The 21,405-nt window shown below is 41.7% G+C and overlaps 1 protein-coding gene across 1 annotated transcript in view; it reads right to left on the bottom strand.

Moving 5' to 3' along the window:
• cubn (cubilin (intrinsic factor-cobalamin receptor)) overlaps positions 1 to 21,405 on the bottom strand; it is a 457,032-nt gene that overhangs the window by 52,028 nt on the left and 383,599 nt on the right. Inside the window, 1 exon segment of the mRNA XM_041183948.1 lies at positions 19,589 to 19,806. Within this exon segment, the coding sequence (XP_041039882.1) occupies positions 19,589 to 19,806 (218 nt within the window).

Genomic DNA, 21,405 nt, shown 5'->3' with positions numbered 1-21,405 from the left:
GCTCTGGCTGCAGGATGGGCAGCAACCTCACTAATCTGGTTGGGAGGCAGTGGGAGCGGTGGTTAGTGCCAACACCCTTCAAAAAAACGACAGCTACCTCGTGCCGCAAGAGGATGAATGATCCACTCCGTTCCACCAGGGTAAGTTACTCTTCTCATCTTTTTCAACGCACACACTCACAAACCTGTCATACATCCACAGGGCCCTCACTCCCTGTTGGTTCAAGGGACATCACCAATCACTCTCACACACACACCTTCATTGTCTTCATCCTGTCCATCGGACCACTCACCATCCACACATGCCAGGCACATTTATCATCTGGCCTAGCAAGGATCCATCAGACAACCATGCTGTGACTGATGTGCCCTTTTTCACAGGCCACTGCCATGCACTAATTATCTCCCCTTGCTTTCACAGGCACATCTGCCAAACAGCTGACAGAGTCTAGGACCCAGGGCCTCCAATCAAGCCCCAAAGAAATCGCTGAAGAGGAATCTGGAAGCACCCTCCCTGAAGTCCCTTCACAGCGCTCACCCACACCCTCCACCAGTGTGGAGACACACACCTCGGTGGGATCTAGCTTTACAGTCGTCTTGGGATCACAGTCTGGTGAGCATATCGCACTGTCTGATCCACAGCAGGCAGTGGCAGGGACTTCCCAGATCTCCGGCACTTGGAGGGCTGCTGGAGGCCAGAAATTTGCTGAGTCCGAGTCAGATGATGAGCCTCTGGGCTCAGTCATGTCATGGTGCTGAAGCTGCAAAGACAAGCTCGGGAACATCAGGAAGGGATGTCCGCTGCACTCCTCAGATTGCAAGGCACGATGGAGAAGGCCGTCCACCTTCAGGCTGAGCTGTCAGCGCTAGCATGCCAATGCACTAAGGTGAACAATGATAGGATGGTGGTCACTATGGAGACCTTGCTCCAGGATGTCGCTCCTGCACTGCTGCGTGGACTGACCTCCATCGCTGATGCCACAGTTGGGCTCCAGTGAGAGGGGTGTAGGCTAGCTTGATCTCACTCCAGCTACCTCTTCTCCGTAAGGAGTCAGCCAGGGGCCCTTGGGCACCCATAGGAAGGAGGATCAGCAGGTACACCCCCCTGGGGCCATCCATGCAGGGGACTCCGGCCCATCCAAATTCCCTCTTCCTCTGACCTCAGCAGCTCCAGTTCCACAGGCCGAGAAGGATGCCACTGGCCACACTGCAGGACCCTGAAAACAGGCTGGGGCCCTCCAAGCCTCAGCCCTCTGGAGGACACCCACCAAAGTCATCACAGACAGGCCATCACAGTCAGCAGGCTGCCTCCACCTCCGCTGTGAATGTCCGGGGAGCACCAAGACATAACAACACGGTTAGGAAAGTTAAGAAGATGTAGTTGCACAACCTAGGAACGGCTGTTAATCATTTGTACACAGTGTTCACTATTGGAAATAAACTCCCAACAAGGTCTCCCTGCCAAACAAAAACAGAATTACCTGGAAAAACTCAGCAGGTCTGGCAGCATCGGCAGAGAAGAAAAGAGTTGACGTTTTGAGTCCTCATGACCCTTCAACAGAGTTGTGAATCTTTGGATTTCTCTACCCCGGAGGATTGTGAATGTGCCAACATTGAATATATTAAAGGCTGAAATAGACAGATTTTTAGTCTCTCAGGGAATCAAAGGATATGGAGGGTGTTTGGAAAGTGGAGTTGAAGCCCAAGATCAGCCATGATAGTATTGAGTGATGGAGCAGGCTTGATGGGCTGTATAGGCCATTCCTGTCCCTATCTCTTGCGCTCTTGTGTTATTATCAGCACTCCAAAGACCTCAGTGGGCTGGCACTTGGTGATTTCATCTATTGATCTGCCTCAATTTAAGCATTATGTAACTTCTCTACCATTTAAACAGCCCAAAAACTCAAGTAGGACACGAACACATTCAGGATTTCTTGTCTATGAAACATTATTTTTGTTAAATGAATATCTTATATAAATTTATTTTTAATAACATGCATCAGTTTTTCATAGGCACTTCACTCATGCAACTTGACAAATGAGTAAGCACAACTATGTCTGGCCAAAATAAACGGAGCACTTCAGGTGTTTTAACTAGTTAATTATTGTTAATGCAAATTACTATTTTTTTTATTCATTCTTGGGATGTGGATGTCGCTGGCTGGGACAGCATTTATTACCATCCCTAATTGCCCTTGAGAAGGTGGTGGTGAGTTGCCATCTTGACCCGCTGCAGTCCAAACAATATTCATCATGTTTTGGCCAATAGAAGCTAGTTTTTAATATGGACGCTTTAACTTTGGGGTCTGTATCACAATGGATTTTTACAATAGATTTTAAGGCTGTCTAGCTCCTTATACAATGGAACATAAGAACAGTTTCCAACTATGATTTAGATTAATCACAGATACACAAAACTGTTACATTGCTCCATATTGATGAGCATCGTTTGGCCCATCATGTCTGCACCAGCTCTATGTATGAGCAATTCACCTCGTGCCATTCTTCTGCCTTCTCCATATAACCCTTCATATTTTTCCTTTTCAAATAATAGTCTAATTCTCTTTTGAGTGCCTTGATTGAACCTGCCTCCACCACACTCTCAGACCTTAACTACCTGTGCATGAAGAAGCTTTCTCCCATGTCGCTTTTGTTACTTTTGACAATTACTTTAAATCTGTGCCCTCTCATTCTCAATCGTTTTATGAGTGGAACCAGTTTCTCCCTATCTACCCTGTCCAGGACCCTCATGATTTTGAATACTTTTATCAGATCTCCTCTCGGCTTTTTCTTCTCCAAGAAAAACAGTCCTAACTTCCCCGATCCATCTTCATGACTGAAGTTCCTCATCCCAGCAACCATTCTCGTGAATCTTTTCTGCATTCTCTCCAGTGCCTTTACATCCTTCCTAAAGTTTGGTGCCCAGAACTGGATGCAATACACCAGCTGAGGCCGAAATAGTATCTTACACAAGTTCAACATAACTTCCTTGCTCTTATACTCTATGCCTCTTTTAATAAAGCCTAGGACATTGTATGTTTTATTAACCGTAATCTCAAGCTGTCCTGCCACCTTCAATGGCTTATGCACATATACACCCATCTGCCTCTGCTCCTGCACCCCATTTAGAGTTGTACCCTTTACTTTATACTATCTTTCCATTTCCTTCCTACTAAAAGAATCACATCACATTTCTCCACATTGAACTTCATCTGCCAGCTGTCTGCCCATTCGATCAACTTGCCTATGTTGCTTTGAAGTTCTACCCTATCCTCCTCATTGTTTACAATGCCTCCTGTTTCATATAATCTGCAAGTTTTGAAATTATACTTTGTACACCAAGGTCCAGGTCATTCTCATACATATATATTATATATATATATTCTGCAGACACTGTGCAACATCAGTGAGGCAGAGAAATACCTGGACACTTTGCAGCCGAAAGCAAGAATCCAGAAGGCTGTGTTGTCTGCTTGGTGCCAGGGTTAGAGATAGCTGCTCATGACCGGAAAGGAACTTGCAGTGGGAGGGGAGGATTCAGTGGTCATGGTCCATGTAGATACCAACAATATAAGTAGAATGAGGAAAGAGGTTCTACACAGAGAGTATGAGGAGCTAGGCACTAAATTAAAAAGCAGAACCTCAAAAGTAATAATCTCTGGATTATTACCTAAACCACATGCAAATTGGCATAGGGCACATAAAATTAGAGAGCTTATTGGGTGGCTCAAAGACTGGTGTGGGAGAAATGGGTTCTGGTTTATGGGGCACTGGCAGCAGTAGTTGGAAATTGGAGGCTGTACCATTGGGACAGTCTACGCCTGAACCCTGCTGGGGTCAGCATTCTAGTGAGCTGTGTAACTAGGAAGATAGAGAGGGTTTCAAACTAAATAGTTGGGGGCAAGGGATCAAATTTGGGAAGATGTGGTGAATCAAAGAGTAAAGACAAGGCAAGAGAGAAAGGCTTTAATACAGGAAATGATAAACATACTGTGACAGGAAGGGGCAGAGAATACAATTCTAAGAGTAAAACAACAGATAAGGCTAGAGATTACAAAAATAACAAAATAACAAAACTAAAAGCTCTGTATCTGAATGCACATAGCATTCAAAACAAAACAGATGAACTGATAGTGCAAATAGAAATAAATTAGTATGATCTGATAGCCATTACAGAGACATGGCTGCAGGTTGGCATAGATTGAGACCTGAATATTGCAGGGTACATAACAATTAGGAAGGACAGAAAATGAGGAAAAGGCGGAGGGGTGGCTCTGTTAATTAATGATGGTATTAGCACAATAGAGGGGATGATCTAAGTTCAGGAAACCAGGATGTAGAAGTGGTTTGGGTGAGGATGAGGAATGTTAAAAGAAGGTCACTTACAGGTGTGGTGTACAGGCACCCTCAGAGTAACCACACAGCAGGACAGGGTACAAAGGAAGAAATAATGGGAGTTTGTCAAAAAGATATGACGATAATCATGGGAGATTTGAATCTACATATAGACTGGAAAAATCAGATGGGCAAAGGTAGCCCAGATGAGGAATTCATAGAATATTTTCAGAATAGTTTCTTAGAACAACGCATTCTGGCTATACTAGACCTGGTGTTGTGTAACAAGATAGGATTAATTAATGACCTCATATTGAAGATGCCTCTAGGTAGCAATGACCATCGTATGATTGAATTTTACATTCAGTTTGAGGGAGAGAGAGGAGTGGGTCCTAGACTATGTTTTTAATCTTAAATAAGGGAATTATAACAGCATGAAAGTAGAACTGGTGGAAGTGAACCGGCAAATCAGATTAAGGAATAGGTCAATAGAGATTTACTTAAAGGAGATAAGTTACCAGGACCAGATGAGATGCATCCAAGGGTACTGAGGGAAGTGAGAATAAAAATTGCAGAGGCATGAGTGAAAATCTTCCAGTCTTCCATAGACACAGGGGAGGTGCCAGAGGACTGGAGAACTGCAAATGTTACACCCTTGTTCAAAAAGGAGTGCAAGGATAATGCCGGCAACTACAGGCAAGTCAATTTAACCTCAATGGTAGGGAAACTTCTGGAAACTATAGTACAGGATAAAATCAATAATCACTTAGACAAGTTCAGGATAATTAAGGAAAGCCAGCATGGATTCATCAAGGGAAAATCATGTTTAACTAACTTGCTGGAGTTTTTTGAGGAGGTAACAGTGAGGGTTGATAAAGGAAACACTGTTGATGTGGAGTATGTAGATTTGTGTGTAGTGTATCAAAGGCATTTGATACAGTGCCACACAACAGCCTTGTGAGCAAAGTTCTATGTCATGGAATAAAAGGGAAAGTAGGCATTATGATAAGAAATTGGGTGAGTGACAGGAAACAGAGAGCAGTGATAAATGTGTTGTTTTTCAGATTGGAGGAAGGTTTGCAGTGGAGTTCCTCAGGGGTCAGTGTTGGGACCCTTACTCTTCCTGATATATATTAATGACCTAGACTGTGGTGTGCAGAGCATGATTTCAAAATTTGCAGATGATACGAAGATTGGAAATATTGTCAACTGCGATGCAGATAGTCTTGAACTTCAAAAGGACTTAGACATGTTGGTGGATTGGGCAGACAAGTGGTAGATTAAGTTCAATGCAGAGAAGTGTGGGGTGATTCATTTTGGCAGGAAAGATATGGTGAGACAGTATAAATAGGGGCATTGAATACAAGAGTAGGGAGGTCATGTTGAACTTGTATAAGATGCTAGTTAGGCCTCATCTGGAGTACTGTATCCAGTTCAGGCACCATACTTGAGCAAGAACTTTTTTTAATACTCATTCATGGGATGTGGACTTCGCTGGCTGGGCCAGCATTTTTTTCCCATCCCTAGTTGTCCTTGAGAAGGTGGTGCCTTCTTGAACCATTGGAGTCCATGTGAAGGCATTGGAGAGAGTACAGAGGAGATTCAGAGGAATGATTCCCAGGATGAAGAACTATAGCTATGAGAATTGATTGTAGAGGTTTGGACTGTTTTCCTTGGAGAAAAGAAGGTTGAGAGGAAACATGATAGAGTTATTAAACATCCTGAGGGGTATGGACAGGATAAATAGTGAGAAACTGTTCCCACTCAAGAGAATGTCAAGAACTACAGGGCACAAATTCAAAATAATTGACAAAAGGATTAAATGTGATGTAAGGAAAATGTTTTTCACCCAGAAAACGACCATGAGACCAGAAGACGTAGGAGCAGAAGTGGGCCATTCGGTCCACTGAGTCTGCTCCGCCATTCAATTGAGCTCATGGCTGATCTGATAATCCTCAATTCCACGTTCCTGCCTTTTCCCCATAACCCTTGATTCCCTTACTGGATAAAAATCTGTCTATCTCAGCACTGAATATACTTAATGACCCAGCCTCTACAGCCCTCTGTGGTAAAGAATTCCACAGATTCACTACTCTCTGAGAAGAAATTCCTCCTCATTTCTGTCTTAAATCAGTGACCCCTTACCCTGAGATTATGCTCTCTGGTCCTAGGCTCTCCCACAAGGAGAAACAATGTCTCAATGTCTATGGGTTGGAGCCTGGAACAAACTTCCTGAAAGGTTCTGGAGGCAGGTTCAATTGAGGTATTCAAAAAGGAATTGAATTACTACCTGAAAAGAGAGAATGTATAAGGTTGCAGGGATAAGGCAAGGGAGTGGGACTAAATGGAATGCTCCTTCAGAGAGCCAGTGCAGACTCGATGGGCCAAATGGCCTCCTTCTGCACTGTAAAGATACTGTGATACTGTGATGCAGTGGCAGACATTTAAGGGGATATTTCAGAATACACAGAATAGATATATTCCAACAAGAAAGAAAAGTTCCACGGGGAGGAACTGTCATCCGTGGTTAACAAAAACAGTTAAGGATAGAGTCAAACTTAAAGAGAAAGCATATAATTGTGCAAAGTTGGGTAGCAGGTCAGAAGATTGGACAGAATATAAAAAACAACAAAAAATGACTTCAAGATTAATCCATCCATCCATCCATCCATTGTCACACTGCCTCTCCTGGTGACGGTTGAGGTGGCAGTAAGCTGAGCAGGGCCGACCAGACTTCCCTTTCCTCAGCCACAGATTCCAGTGCCTCCTGGGGAATTTCCAGGCATTCCCAGGACAACCGTAAGATGTAATCCCAGCCTGTCCTGGGTCAGCCTCCAGGTCTCTGCCTAGTGGGCCGTGCCTAGTACAGCTCCAGTGGGAGCCTACCAGAGCACATCCTTAACAGATGCCCAAACCACCTCAACAGGCCCCTCTTGATCCAGTGGAGGAGTGGCTCTACTCCGAGGCTCTCATGGATTGCCGATCTCCTCACCCTATCCCGGAGAGTACACCTAGCAACCCTGCAGAGAAACTTTGTTTCCGCCCCTTGTACCCGCAATCTTATCCTTTTGCTCATTATCCACAGTTCACGTCCAAAGGTGAGGATGGGGGCGTAGATCGATTGGTAAACTGAGAGCCTCGTCCTAAAACTCAGCTCCAGCTTCACCACCATGGACTGACAGAGCAGCTGCAGAACTGCAGCCGCAGCACCAATCCGCTAGTCAATCTCACGCTCCCACCACCATCAAACACGTACAAGATCCCAAGATGATTGAACTCCTCCACTGAGGGCAGCTCACCTGGAGAGAGCAAGCCACTCTTTTCTGGGAGAGAACCATGACCTCAGGTTTGGCGGGGCTGATCCATTTTCCAGCCACATCCCACTCAGCAGCGAAACGTTCAAGTGTGTTCTGGTGATCACAGTCGGACGAGGCAAGATGCAAAGCATCATCTGCAAACAGCAGAGATGCCATCCTCAGGCCCCCAAACTAGATAATTTCCATACCTTGGCTGTACCTTTCTATCCTGTCCATGAAAATCACGAACAGGAGTGGAGACAATATGCACCTTTGTCAGAGTCCAGTGTCCACCCTGAATGAATTTGACTTAACGCCAAGAATGCAGACACAATTCTCGCACCACGAATAGAGGGACCTGATAGCACGCAGAAGTGACACTGGCACCTCATATTCCCGCAGCACCTCCCACAAAATATTCTGAGGAATGAGGTCATATGCCTTCTCCAGGTCTACAAAACAGGGGTAGACCGGATTAACAAACTCCCATAAACCCTCAAATATCTGTGGGAGGGCAAAGAGCTGGTCCACTGTTCCACAGCCAGGGCAGAATCCGCATTGTTCCTCCTGAATCTGAGGTTCGACTGATGGACAAAGACTCATCTCCAGCACTTTGACATAGGCTTTCCCAGGGAGGCTGAGGAGTGTGACCCGTCTATAATTAGAACACACCCTCTGGTCCCTTTCTTAAAGATGGGGACCGCCACCCTAGTTTGCCAAATGATTAATAAGGAGAGAAAAATTAGAGTACGAGAGAAAGCTAGCTAGAAACATAAAGACGGGTTGTAAGAGTTTCTATAGATATTTAAATAAGCAAAGAGCTAACAAAGTGAGCATTGGTCCTTTAGATAGTGAATCTGGGGAATTAATAGTGGAAAGTAAGGAGATGGCAGATGAATTGAACATTACATTGGTCTTTATTATAGAGGATACAAGTAACATCCCAGAAATAGCTGTAAATCAGGAAATGGAAGGGAGGAAGGAACTCAAGAATATTACAATCACCAGGGAAGTGATATTGATGAAATTGTTGGAGCTGCGGCCTGACAAGTCCTTGGGTCCTGATGGACTTCATCCTAGTGTCTTTAAAGAAGTGGCTATTGGCTAGTTGATGCAATAGTTTTAATTTTCCAAAATTCCCTAGATTCGGGGAAGGTTCTATTAGATTGGAAAATAGTGAATGTAACTCCTTTATTAAAAAAAGGGAGGGAGACAGAAAGTAGGAAACTACAGGCCAATTAGTTTAATATCTGTCATAGGGAAAATGTTAGAAGCTATTATTAAAGATGTTATAGCAGGACACTTAGATAAGTTCAAGGTAATTGGCAAAGTCAACATGGTTTTGTGAGAGGGAAATCATGCTTAATCAATTTATTGGAGTTCTCTGAAGAACTCCATATGCTGTGGATAAAAGAGAACTGGTGAATGTACTGTACTTAGATTTCCAGAAGGAATTTTATAGGGTGCCATATCAAAGATTATTGCAGAAAACAAAAGCTTATGGTATGGTGGGTAGCATATTGGCATGGATAGAAGATTGGCTAGCTAACAGGAAACAGAGAGTAGGTATAAATGGGTCATTTTCTCATTGGCAAGATGTAATAAGTGGTGTGCCACAAGGATCAGTTGGGGCCTCAACTTTTTTACAATTTATATAAATGATTTGGATAAAGGGACTGAAGGCATGGTTGCTAAATTTGCTGATGACACAAAGTTAGTTAGGAAGTAAGTTATGAAGAGGACATAAGGAGGCTACAATGGGATCTAGGTAGGTTGATTGAGTGAGCAAAGATCTGGCAAATGGAATATAATGCAGTAAAATGTGAAATTGTCCACTTTGCAAGGAAGGATGAAAAAGAATCATATTATCTAAATGGTGAGAGATTGCAGAGTCTGAGATGCAGTGGGATCTGGGTGTCCAAGTGCATGGATCACAAAAGGTTAGTATGCAGGTACAGTAAGTAGAATGTTGTTGTTTATTTTGAGGGGAATTGAATATAAAAGCATGGAGGTTATGCTTCAGTGATACAGGGCATTGCTGAGACCACATCTGGAGTACTGTGTACAGTATTGGTCCCCTTATTTAAGGAAGGATGAAAGTGAGCTGGAAGCAGTTCAGAGAAGGTTTACTCTACTAATTCCAGGAATGGACGGGCTGTCTTACAAAGAAAGGTTGGATAGGCTAGGCTTGTATCCACTGGAATTTAGAAGAGAAAGAGGCAACTTGATTGAAACCTTTAAGATTCTGAGGGGTCTTGACAGGTAGGATATGGAAAGGAAGTTTCCTCTTGTGGGGTCACTGTTTAAAAATAAAGGGTCGCCCATTTAAGAAAGAGGTGAGAAGGATTTTTTTTTTATCTTAGAGTGCCCTGAGTCTTTGGAACTCTCTGTCAAAAGGTTTTGGAAGCAGAGTCTTTGAATGTTTTTAAGGCAGTGGTAGTTAGATTCTTGATAAGCAGGGGGGGTGAAAGGTTATCAAGGGGAGGTAGGAAGGTGGAGTTGAGCTTACAATCTGATCAGCCATGATCTTATTGAATGGTGGAGCAGGCTTGAGGGGCCGAGTGGCCTACTCCTGCTCCTAATTCATATGTTGGTATGTTGTATGTATAAACCTTCCTCCAACCCAAAAATCATCCATTATCTACTACTCCGTTTCCCGTCATTCAGCCAATTTCATACCCATGTTGCTACTGTCCCTTTTATTCCATAAGCTATAACCTATAACTTTTCTCACAAGTCTGTTGTGCAACACCGCATCAAATACCTTTCAGCAACTCTTTCTGTTACACGATTTCCCCTTCAGAAATCCTGCTGGTTTTCTTTAATTAACCTGCATTTGTCCATGTAGCTATTCATTTTGTCCTGAGTTATTGTTTCTAGAAGTTTTCCTAACAGTGAAGTTAAACTGACTGGCTTGCAGTTGCAGTTGCTGGGCTAATCTTTACACCCTCTTTGAACAAGGGTGTAACGTTTCCAATTCTTTAGTCTTCTGGCACCATCACTGAGTCTAAGGAAGACTGAAAAATTATGGCTAGTGCCTCTGCAATTTCCACTCTCACTTCCCTCAGTAACCTTGGGTGCATCACATCCAGTCCTGTAGCCTCATCAACTTGAGGCAGAGATGGCATATCCAATGCTTCCTCCTTATCAATTGTAAACACTTATAGTGTCTAAATTAAATCCTCTTTCCCCATGGCCCGTGTAACATCTTCTTCCTCAGTAAGGACAAATGCAAAGTATTCATTTAATACCTCAATCTTCTTATGTATTGGATCTTTTCTTTCTCTTATCGTTTACAGAAGCTATCTGGCCAAACTAATTCTGTACGAAAATTTCAGACAGACTACACCTACAGGATGCACTGCAACAACTCACCAAAGCTCCTTTGACAGCACCTTCCAAGCCCATGACCTTTACCTCGAAGGACAAGGGTAGCAGATGCTTGGGAACACCATCACCTGCAAGTTCCCCTCAAGCCACACATCAACCTGATTTGGAAATATTTCACTGCTCCTTCACTGTCACTTGGTCAAAATCCAAGAACTCCCTTCCTATCAACACTGTGGGTATACCTACACCACATGGACTGCAGCAGTTCAAGAAAGTAACTCACCACTGCCTCCTCAAGGGCAATTAGACATGGGCAATAAATGCTAGCTTAGCAAATGATGCCCAGGTGCTATGAAAGAATAAAATAAGCTCTGATTTAAACACCTTACCTTTAAATGTGATCAGGACCAAACAGATTTAAGTAACTTTAATGGATTTTTCTGATTTTAAAAGCTATTCTGCATCAACTATATTAATAAGGTTTTCAACGGCTTATATACCTAGGCAGAATTAAAGAAGTCAATACCATGCTAAATCATAAATAATATATTTGTTGGAGAGAAAAAATCTGTCTTCCCTTTCTGTCCCTATGAATCCTACATATTAAACCAATAGTGCAAAGGTAACAAAATTTTAACAAAATTGTCAAAGCAGTAATCGAATTTTGAATAATCAAATTTTAAAACCAGAGTAATCAGATTTCACTATGATCAGACTTACTAATTTAACAGTGTATTTGTAAGCTAAAGGGCAAACTGGTTATTGACTAAACATTGTGTAATGATCACCACCTGCTGTCCTTCATACTGGGTGCAACATCATCATGTCACAGATCATATCATAACTGTTTTACTATCATTCTTTCCAAATCCAATTCAATGTTTCCTGTTTTTTTCTGGGGTCAGTTCTTTTCAACTTTGTTGTTAAAACTGGTAGATTTTATTATTATTAATAGCATTACAATTGCATTTGATGCTCCTGGTGTAAAGGGGAAGAAAAATATATCAGGCAGAATTCCGACTGCTGGCTGCTATCCTGTGCTGTTCCTGGTCGTCGTCATCATCATCATCAGTCCCTTGGGACCTGGATGACGACATCTGTCGGGTTTCATGATTTGTGTGTACTCAGGTGACTCAGCAGGCCAATCCTAGAGCCAGAGGTCCTTGGGTAGAGAATGTTCACAATATGAGGCTGAAAGGGCACCAATTTTCCTAATTGGACATAAAAAATTGGGTATGAATGAATGTATGTACCATCTCGATTATGACTGAAAAGGATGCTCTTTCTTTTACAAAGGCAGAGGTGGTGTTGGGGGGTGGGGGGGGGGTGTTGCTGGTGGTGGTGTGTGGTGGTTTGCTTGTGGAGAGGGAGAGGATCAGAGGGGAAGAGTGGAAAGTGGTATTTGTACTGAACTATAGTTTAACAATAAAACTGTTGTGATTCACAGAATGTCTCCTGCTCCCTGATTCGGTAGATGGATATCCACCTATTAAACAGAAAAGGTAAGAGTTGTCCTATGGACATGGGGTTCTCAAGCCAGGATTCTGGACCCTCTCCTTCCACTTTCAACACTTCTCTGCAGCAGAGTTTATGTGGTCAGTTTCCAACTATGTTGCGACTTGTTGGATGAAGCAGTGCCACATCCTTAATTTGTGAAAAGAGGATCTGCTTCAGGAGCTGATTATTTGGCATGCAGAAGTGTCCAGGCCAGCAGAGTGGATTTCACATGATCATGGCTGTAATGCTGGAGGACAGGACTTGAATATTGCTGAAAACACAGACAGTCTTTGGAAAAACGTCTCTTTTTTCAGCAATGCTGGAGGGATTGGCTTCGGTGAAGGTGCTGGAGCTTATTTGCCTGCCTTGCTGGTAACAGTGTTACATGAAGTTAGAGTCAAACTTGATTATGAGGCTTCATGCCAAATATTCCATGAGCACTCGCTTTCTAGGCTGATTCATGAAAACAGCTAGTCAAGCAAGATACTGAAAGGCTGCTAATGCCCACTCAATGGTACTTCAGCATGAGTCACCATCTTCAGATAGGAAGGGCGAAGAGGAGGAAATCCAGAGGTGAGAAATATGGAAGTGAAAGTCATTAAATAATGGCAGCATTCCCTTTGATTATCGGTATTATTTATTAATGGAATGAGAAATATTTAGGATGCATTTGTTATTTCAGTAGAAATGTACTAGTTAAGAAAATATTATTATAAACATTATAGAATTTGGCTAGTTTCTTAAGATATGTTGAGCAAGATCTAAAATGTTGGCAGAAACAACGTTCAGCCCATCCATCAGTACAGTAAATCAAGGTCAAGGTTATAATGTGTACAGAGTTTTTATGCCAAAGGATTCAAGTTGCCAACGTTTTCAGGTCACAGGAGTATTTTATGCCCCATAAAGTGCTCCAAACCTCATTAGCTGATCAAGCCATAAAGCACAAACAGAATTGCTACCATTCCATGCTTCGGATCCAGGCAGCAGGCACTGTAAACTTTTCCAGTTCATTCCCTTTAAAAATGGCAAATCAATTAAATACTGAAAGCTACCAAGCACAAACACAGTGTCGCCTTAATCATTGTCAGAAACTCCCATGGGAGACTAATAAAGAATTGAAACATCAGCGCTTGTAAATCTATAAAGGAAAATGCATTCTGTTTTCTACAACTTCCATCAACCATCAAGAAACTATTATTGGTTAAAATGGGACTTAGGGCAGAATCTTCTGCATGGCGAGCGGGGATGGGGCCCGCTCGCCGAAGTGCAAAATGACACGCGGTGATGTCGGGCATGCGTCCGATGTCACCACGCTTCATTTAGATATTGTGTTAAGGCTGGTGGGCAGGCGAAGAGTCCAGGCGCCTTCGAATTTTTCGTGGAACCTCATCCACATGCGGGCTGAGGTTTCATGAACATTTTTGAAGTGTTTTAAAATTTTTAATAAAATGAATGGACATGTCCCAGCTTATGTGACAGTTTCTTCAATGTTTCATAAGTGAAAGTAATCTCCCTGAGGCACCTCTGCTCAGCGCTTCCAGGCGTGCATCACGCTGGATGGGCCTAATTGGCCCGTCCACGTAAATTGGCGACGACCAGCCAATCGGAGGCTCCAATTGGCTGCGCGCCTGCCTGTGCCCAACCCTGCACAGCGCCCCCCCCGACAGGGAGAAAATTCTCCCCTTAGGGCCAGACTCCGCAGACCTTTAAAAATGGTGGGTCGGACCCAAATGCAGAAGGCCTACTCCGATTTTCGACAGATCCAATTTTTGTGGTGGGTGAAGGGGATGGGGCATGAATCAGGACCTGATGGCCTAAATCCTAGGATCTTAAAAGAAGTGGCTGCTGAGATAATAGCTGCAATGTTGTAATTTTCCAAAATTCCCTAGATTCTGGAAAGATCGCAGCAGATTGGAAAATAGCAAATGTAACTTCTCTATTCAAGAAAGGAGGGAGACAGAAAGCAGGAATCCACAGGCCAGTTAGCCTAACATCTGTCACAGGGAAATTGCTAGAATCTATTATTAAAGAATTTCTAATAAGGCACTTAGAAAATCGTAATGCAATCAGGCAGAATCAACATGGTTCTGTGAAAGGGAAATCATGTTTAATTTATTAGAGCTCTTTGAGGAAGTAACAAGCAACATGGATAAAGGGGTAAAAACAAAAAAACTGCGGATGCTGGAAATCCAAAACAAAAACAGAATTACCTGGAAAAACTCAGCAGGTCTGGCAGCATCGGCGAAGAAAAGAGTTGACGTTTCGAGTCCTCATGACCCTTCGACAGAACTTGAGTTCGAGTCCAAGAAAGAGTTGAAATATAAGCTGATTTAAGGTGTGTGTGTGGGGGGCGGAGAGATAGAGAGAGAGAGAGGTGGAGGGGGGGTGTGGTTGTAGGGACAAACAAGCAGTGATAGAAGCAGATCATCAAAAGATGTCAACGACAATAGTACAATAGAACACATAGGTGTTAAAGTTAAAGTTGGTGATATTATCTAAACGAATGTGCTAATTAAGAATGGATGGTAGGGCACTTTTTTAAATTTTTTTTAAATTTTATTTTAATAATGGAAATGGGTGGGAAAAGGAAAATCTTTATAATTTATTGGGAAAAAAAGGAAGGGGGAAACAGAAAGGGGGTGGGGATGGGGGAGGGAGCTCACGACCTAAAGTTGTTGAATTCAATATTCAGTCCGGAAGGCTGTAAAGTGCCTAGTCGGAAGATGAGGTGTTGTTCCTCCAGTTTGCGTTGGGCTTCACTGGAACAATGCAGCAAGCCAAGGACAGACGTGGGCAAGAGAGCAGGGTGGAGTGTTAAAATGGCAAGCGACAGGGAGGTTTGGGTCATTCTTGCGGACAGACCGCAGGTGTTCTGCAAAGCGGTCGCCCAGTTTACGTTTGGTCTCTCCAATGTAGAGGAGACCACATTGGGAGCAACGAATGCAGTAGACTAAGTTGGGGGAAATGCAAGTGAAATGCTGCTTCACTTGAAAGGAGTGTTTGGGTCCTTGAACGGCATCATGGATAAAGGGGAACCTGTAGATGTGGTTGTACTTGGATTTCCAAAAGACATTTGATAAGGTGCCACATAACACAAGAACACAAGAAATAGGAACAGGAGTAGACCATATTGCCTGTTGAGCCTCCTCTGCCATTCATTATGATCATGGCTGACCTTAAGCTTCAACTCCAATGCAAGTATATTCTTTCTTAAATGTGGATGCAAAAATTACACACAATATTCCAGATGGGGCCTCACCTCACTATACAATTGTGGCAAGACTTCTTTATTCCTGTACTCCACTCCTTGCAATAAAGGCCAAAAAAGATAAATTAGTAAAATAAGAGCTCATGGTGTAGGGGGTAACATATCAGCATGGATAGAGGATTGGTTAGCTAACAGGAAGCAGAGGGTAGGGATAAATGTGTCATTTTTGTGTTGGCAAACTGTAAATAGTGCAGTGCCACAGGGATCAATAAAGCAGGACCTTAACTATTTATAATCTATATTGCTGAAAAAAAGAGACTTTTTTTGTCAAAGCTTTTTGTCTTGTACTCATTGGGACAATTTGCAAGAAAGTACCAATGTCAGGAGGAACAACATATTTATACTGTATGAGAAGAGAGTGCTGATTGGTTGGTACGTGGACTCTGATTGATAGAAGCATTGCCATGGAGAATGCACCAGTGTAAGGTGACTGACAGTTAACTGCCAAACATTGTTTGACTCTGATTGGTCAAGACATTGCCCTGGGGAATGAACCAGTGAATGGCTGTCATTTATTTTGTTTAGCTGAAACAGGTGCAATGTGTGTACATGTTCTTTCTGTCTGGAAAGAACAGGGCCCTGTGTACTAAATACTATTTAACACCTCTTGGAACAGAGTGACATGTAAGTGTAGTCCATTGATGCAAATACAATTGAAAGGTTTGGTATAGGTTATTCAGCATGATTAAGTTCAATTGAGTTCAATCAAATTCTTAATTCTAGATAAACAAACATAATAAAAGGACAAACAGATGAAAACATCGCTGTGTAGCACACTGCTACAACTATAATAATAAAGAAAAAATAATTCAATAATCATTTGAATACTGCTTAACACTGGCTTATAATTCAATATATGTTCTTTCACCATTGTGCAAATTGGAATGTCAATATACTTACTCAAATACTTATTCAGTTCCCCTGTAAATCATATTTTCTGCACATCTTTAGAATTGAACATAGAAGTAAGGATGCTATGTTTCAGTTATACAGGGCATTGGTAAGACCACATCTTGAAAAATGTGTGCAGTTTTGGCCTCCCTATTTAAGGAAGGATGTAAATGCATTGGAGGCAGTCCAGAGGGTGTTTACTAGATTAATATCTGGAAGAGTGGGTTGTCTTATGAGGGAAGGTTGGACAGACTGGGCTTGTTTCCACTGGGGCTTAGAAGAGTGAGAGGTGACTTGATTGAAACATATAAGATCCTGAATGGTATTGACAAGGTGGACATGGAAAGCATGTTTCCTCTTGTGGGTGAGTCCAGAACTAGGGGGGGCACTGTTTTAATATTAGGGGCTGCCCTTTTAGGACAGAGGGTTGTGTGACTTTGGAGCTCTCTGCCTCCAAAGGTGGTGGAGGCAGGGTCATTGAGTATTTTTAAGGCAGAGGTAGAAAGATTCTTGTCAGGCAAGGGAATCAAATGTTATCGGGAGTAGATGGGAATGTGGAATTCAAAAACAGACTATAATGTGGAGCAGGCTCGAGGGGCTGAATGGCCTACTTCTGCTCCTATTTCATGTGTTAGCATGTTTTAATAGTAATTTATGGTAAAACATTCCATGTTCTAATAACCATCTTTTTAAAATAGTTTTCTTCTAACCACTTCCTTCATTCTTCTAGTGATAACCCAATAGGAAATTTTAGAATTTAGTGTTTCTGCTACAGAATACAATGGGAAATTACATGGTGAAACAGAGCACTCTGAGGTCTTTGGTCTAAACCTTTATCCCTTCATACTGATTCACAGAATCACAGAATTGTTGCAGCACAGAAGGAGGCCATTCGACCCATATCATCTCTGTCAGCTCTCGGAATGAACAATTCACCTAGTGCCACTCCCTTGTCTTTCCCCCAGAACCCTCCACATTCTTCCTTTTCAGATAATAATCCATTTCCCCCTTGAATTCCTAAATTGAATCAACTTCTACCACAGTTTCAGGCAGTGCATTCCAGATCTTAACCACTTGCTGTGTGAAAATATTTGTCTCCAATGGTTCTTTTGCCAATTACCTTAAATATGTGTCTTAATGTTCTCAATTCTTCCACCAATAGGAAGTTTTTCCTTTTCAGTCTGTCCAGGCCCTTCATGATTTTGAATACTTCTATCAAATCTCCTCTCAATCTTCTCTTCTCCAAGGAAAATAGTCCCAACTTCTCCAATTTTTCTACATCTGCAGAGCAGGCTCAGGGGCCGAATGGCCTACTCCTGCTCCTAATTCATATCTTTGTATGTACAGAACTGAAGTTCCTCATTCCTGAAATCATTCCCGTTGAACCTTTTCTCCACTCTTTATAATGCCTTCACATCTTTCCTAAAGTGTGACGCCCCAAACTGGCTGAGGCCAAATTAATGTTTTATACAAGTTTAACATAACTTCCTTGCTTTTGTACTCTATGTCCATATTAATAAAGCTTACGATGCTGTATACTTGATTCTCCTTAAGGACTGCCTGTTAGGCTGCATGTAGATCTGATCTTCGTGATTGCAGCCAGCACTGGTGCTAGCCACCTCAGGGCAAATCAACCTAGCAGTGGGAGCCTTAAGAAAGCATTAGGCTGCTTATTTTTATATTCAAAGGACCTAAAGCCTGTTTCAGGAACTCTTATGTCCTTTATCAATATGATGGGTGAGAGACTTCCAGTTCGTAATGAACTTGCGCTTCCTGCCCACCATATTGGAGGCTTAGATGATCATTTAGCACTTCCTAGGGCAGTACTTTCAGTACTATAATAACTCTTCGAATGAAGATTTTTTTTTTCCTGAATTATCTTTTAGTCAATTTAATTTGAATTATAAGATTATGTCCTCTTGTTTCAGATTTCGCCTACTGAAGGGAAAAGTAATTTCCTAAACATCTTATCAATTCCCTTCATTATTTTAAATATCTCAATAAAATCACCCCTTAGCTTTCTCAACTTTAGGAAATTAAGCCCAACTCCATTCAGTTTCAATTAGACTGTTAAAATAGGAATTTCATACAAAGCATTAATGCGTTTATTATTATTACACAATGAGATGTCAACATCAACATTTCTTTTACACAGAAATATTTGTCATTTCTTTGATGAGTGCTTCTGTACTCATTCTAATTGCTCTGGAGTGCTACATCCTACAGGTTACTTTCCAATTTTAATCCAAACATTATTAATCCTAAACTTATTAGGATTTTAAAATAGCTTTTTTGTGAGGAAATGTCGAATGCACTATGCATTAAACTGCACTCTGACAGCATTGCACACATTTTCAATCATTCATAATTAATCACATTTAAAGAGATAAAATGTCCTTCAGACCTTGATAAATGTACATTCTGTACACAGCCTGGTTATTTCTAATTATCTTTGTATGCTGTGATTCTCACCCAGTAGCAAGCTGTCACTTAACAAACATACAGTTTCCATATGCAGTGATTTAGGTGGCAGTGATTCATGTACTGAATATGCTAAGAACAGTGCTATATACTGTACTCATTTCAGAAATGAATACTTCACTGCACATTAGTATTTTATGCAGGGCAAAACACATTTCTATTTGTACGGTGGTGATTAATGCGTCGCCTATTCTACCCTTTATCATTGATTCACTGTCCATCATATCAGACTTTCAATATTGATTTCCAACCCTTAACTATGAACCATCAAAAACTTCCACCCTGGGAATGGTAATATCCTTTACAAATATCATAACTTATTTAAGATCTTTTAGCCCAAAAATTACCTTGGAACAATAAAATCAATTTCTTAAAATATATCATAAGAATAATGTAGAATTTGGCCTAAAATTCAGGAAGAAATAAATCAAGTAAAGCTGCAATATTCAGCTTTTATTTAATTTGCTTCTCAAATTTCACTTGTCACTTACCTAACGTCTCCGTATATGAAGCCCTCCATCCTCTGTAAGTATAAAAGCTGTCTATTTTAAACACAAGGAGTATAGAGCTGTCAGTACTCCTCAGAACTGGTGGAAACTTTGAGCCACAGAATTGGCCTAAAAGTGGTGCAAGAGTGTTTGAACCATCATAGACAGCCACATAGGTAGAGGTGCATGCTGATGAGGTCTCAAGGTCGAATTCATTGAACCTAAGAAAGAAAATAACTAGATTAGCAAACTATTTAAATATACTCTCATGTGACAATTGCAAACGCTCACTATATTTTAGGATTTCCGTTTGATAGCTATCTTGACTAAAAGACTAAAATGTTTTTCTTATGTTTATCACAATGGTCCTGAAATTATTGTATAGGATACTTAAGTATAGACCTACTAATTTTAAATAGATTTATGCCTCTGCCAGATTAATGCAGAAAACCACTCAAACATTGTTAAGCAGATGCATACTACTGTCAGTGATAAAACTGGCCTCTGAACTAACATGAGTCAATCCACATGATTTGGAGCTCTAAACTTTGAAATCAGTCTAGCTGCTCTTTTTCATTGATCAGTGTTATATAATTAAGGAAACTTGTATTGATAGAGAAAGATTCATATTTTATGGGGGGTAGGCAGGAATGTGGGGTTGGGTTGCATTCAAATCAGCCATGATCTTATTGAATGGCAGAGCAGGCTGGAGGGGCCGAGTGGCTTATTCCTGCTCCTTATTCGTGTATTCGTATGTTATTACATTTCTGGGCAACAGTTCAGAACATTTCATAGAATCATTGATTGACATAGCGGAGAAGCAGGCCATTCAGCCCATCATGCCTGTGGCAGTTCTATGGTAGAGTTATCCAATTAATCCCACTTTTCTCTCTGCACACAGCCCCTATCTCAATCTCTCCTCTCTATTCACACCCGATCTCTAAGCTCTGCCCACACCCACTAACCCTACCCTTTTCATGCTGTGATTTTGTGCTGCTAGAGGTCCTTTTCTACAGACAACAAATGAAAAAACACACTGAAGTTCGAACTACAGAGTGTTCAGGGAAACTTGCACTTCTGGGTTTCCTGGCCATAACTTCCCCTTCTTGCCACAATTGTCTCATTAAATAAGTGGTACAGTAAGTGATCATAAATCTTTTTGAAAGGCCAGAAACGCAACATCAACTGGATTGCCCTCATCAGCCTCTCCATTACTGTGAAAAAGAACTCAATCAAGTTAATCAAACACAAATCCACGCCGACTTTCCCTTCCCTACCCAGAGGCCAGGTATAACACTCGTGGCACTGTTCCAATTGAGATTAACTAATGTATAAGAAATAGGAGCAGGAGTAGACCATAAGGCCCCTTGAGTCTGCTCTGCCATTCAATACAATCATGGCTGATTTTCTGCCTCAACTGCACTTTCTTGCCTGCTCTGCATATCCCTAGATTACCTGAGAGACCAAAATCCAACTATCTCAATCTTAAATATATTCAAGGATGGAGCATCCACAACCCTCTGGGGTAGAAAATTTCAAAGATTCACAACCCTTTAACTGAAGAAATTTCTCCTTATCCCAGTCTTAAATGATTGTCCACTTATCCCGAGACATTGCCTCCTTTTTCTAGATGCCCAAATCAGGGGAAACGACATCTCAGTGTCTCTCCAGTGACAAGCTCCTTCAGAATCTTATATGTTTCAAATAGGTCATCCCTTATTCTTTTAAACTGAAGAGAATATTGACCCAATTTACTCAGCCTCTCATTACCAGACAGCAGAAGATTTTTTTTGTACAGTTATTTAAAACATTATGGTACT

Source organism: Carcharodon carcharias, chromosome 3 (genome assembly GCF_017639515.1).
Source record: "Carcharodon carcharias isolate sCarCar2 chromosome 3, sCarCar2.pri, whole genome shotgun sequence".
Taxonomy (NCBI): Eukaryota; Metazoa; Chordata; class Chondrichthyes; order Lamniformes; family Lamnidae; genus Carcharodon; species Carcharodon carcharias.
The sequence above is the reverse complement of the archived record's forward strand: the minus strand, read 5'-3'. Positions and strand labels throughout refer to the sequence as shown.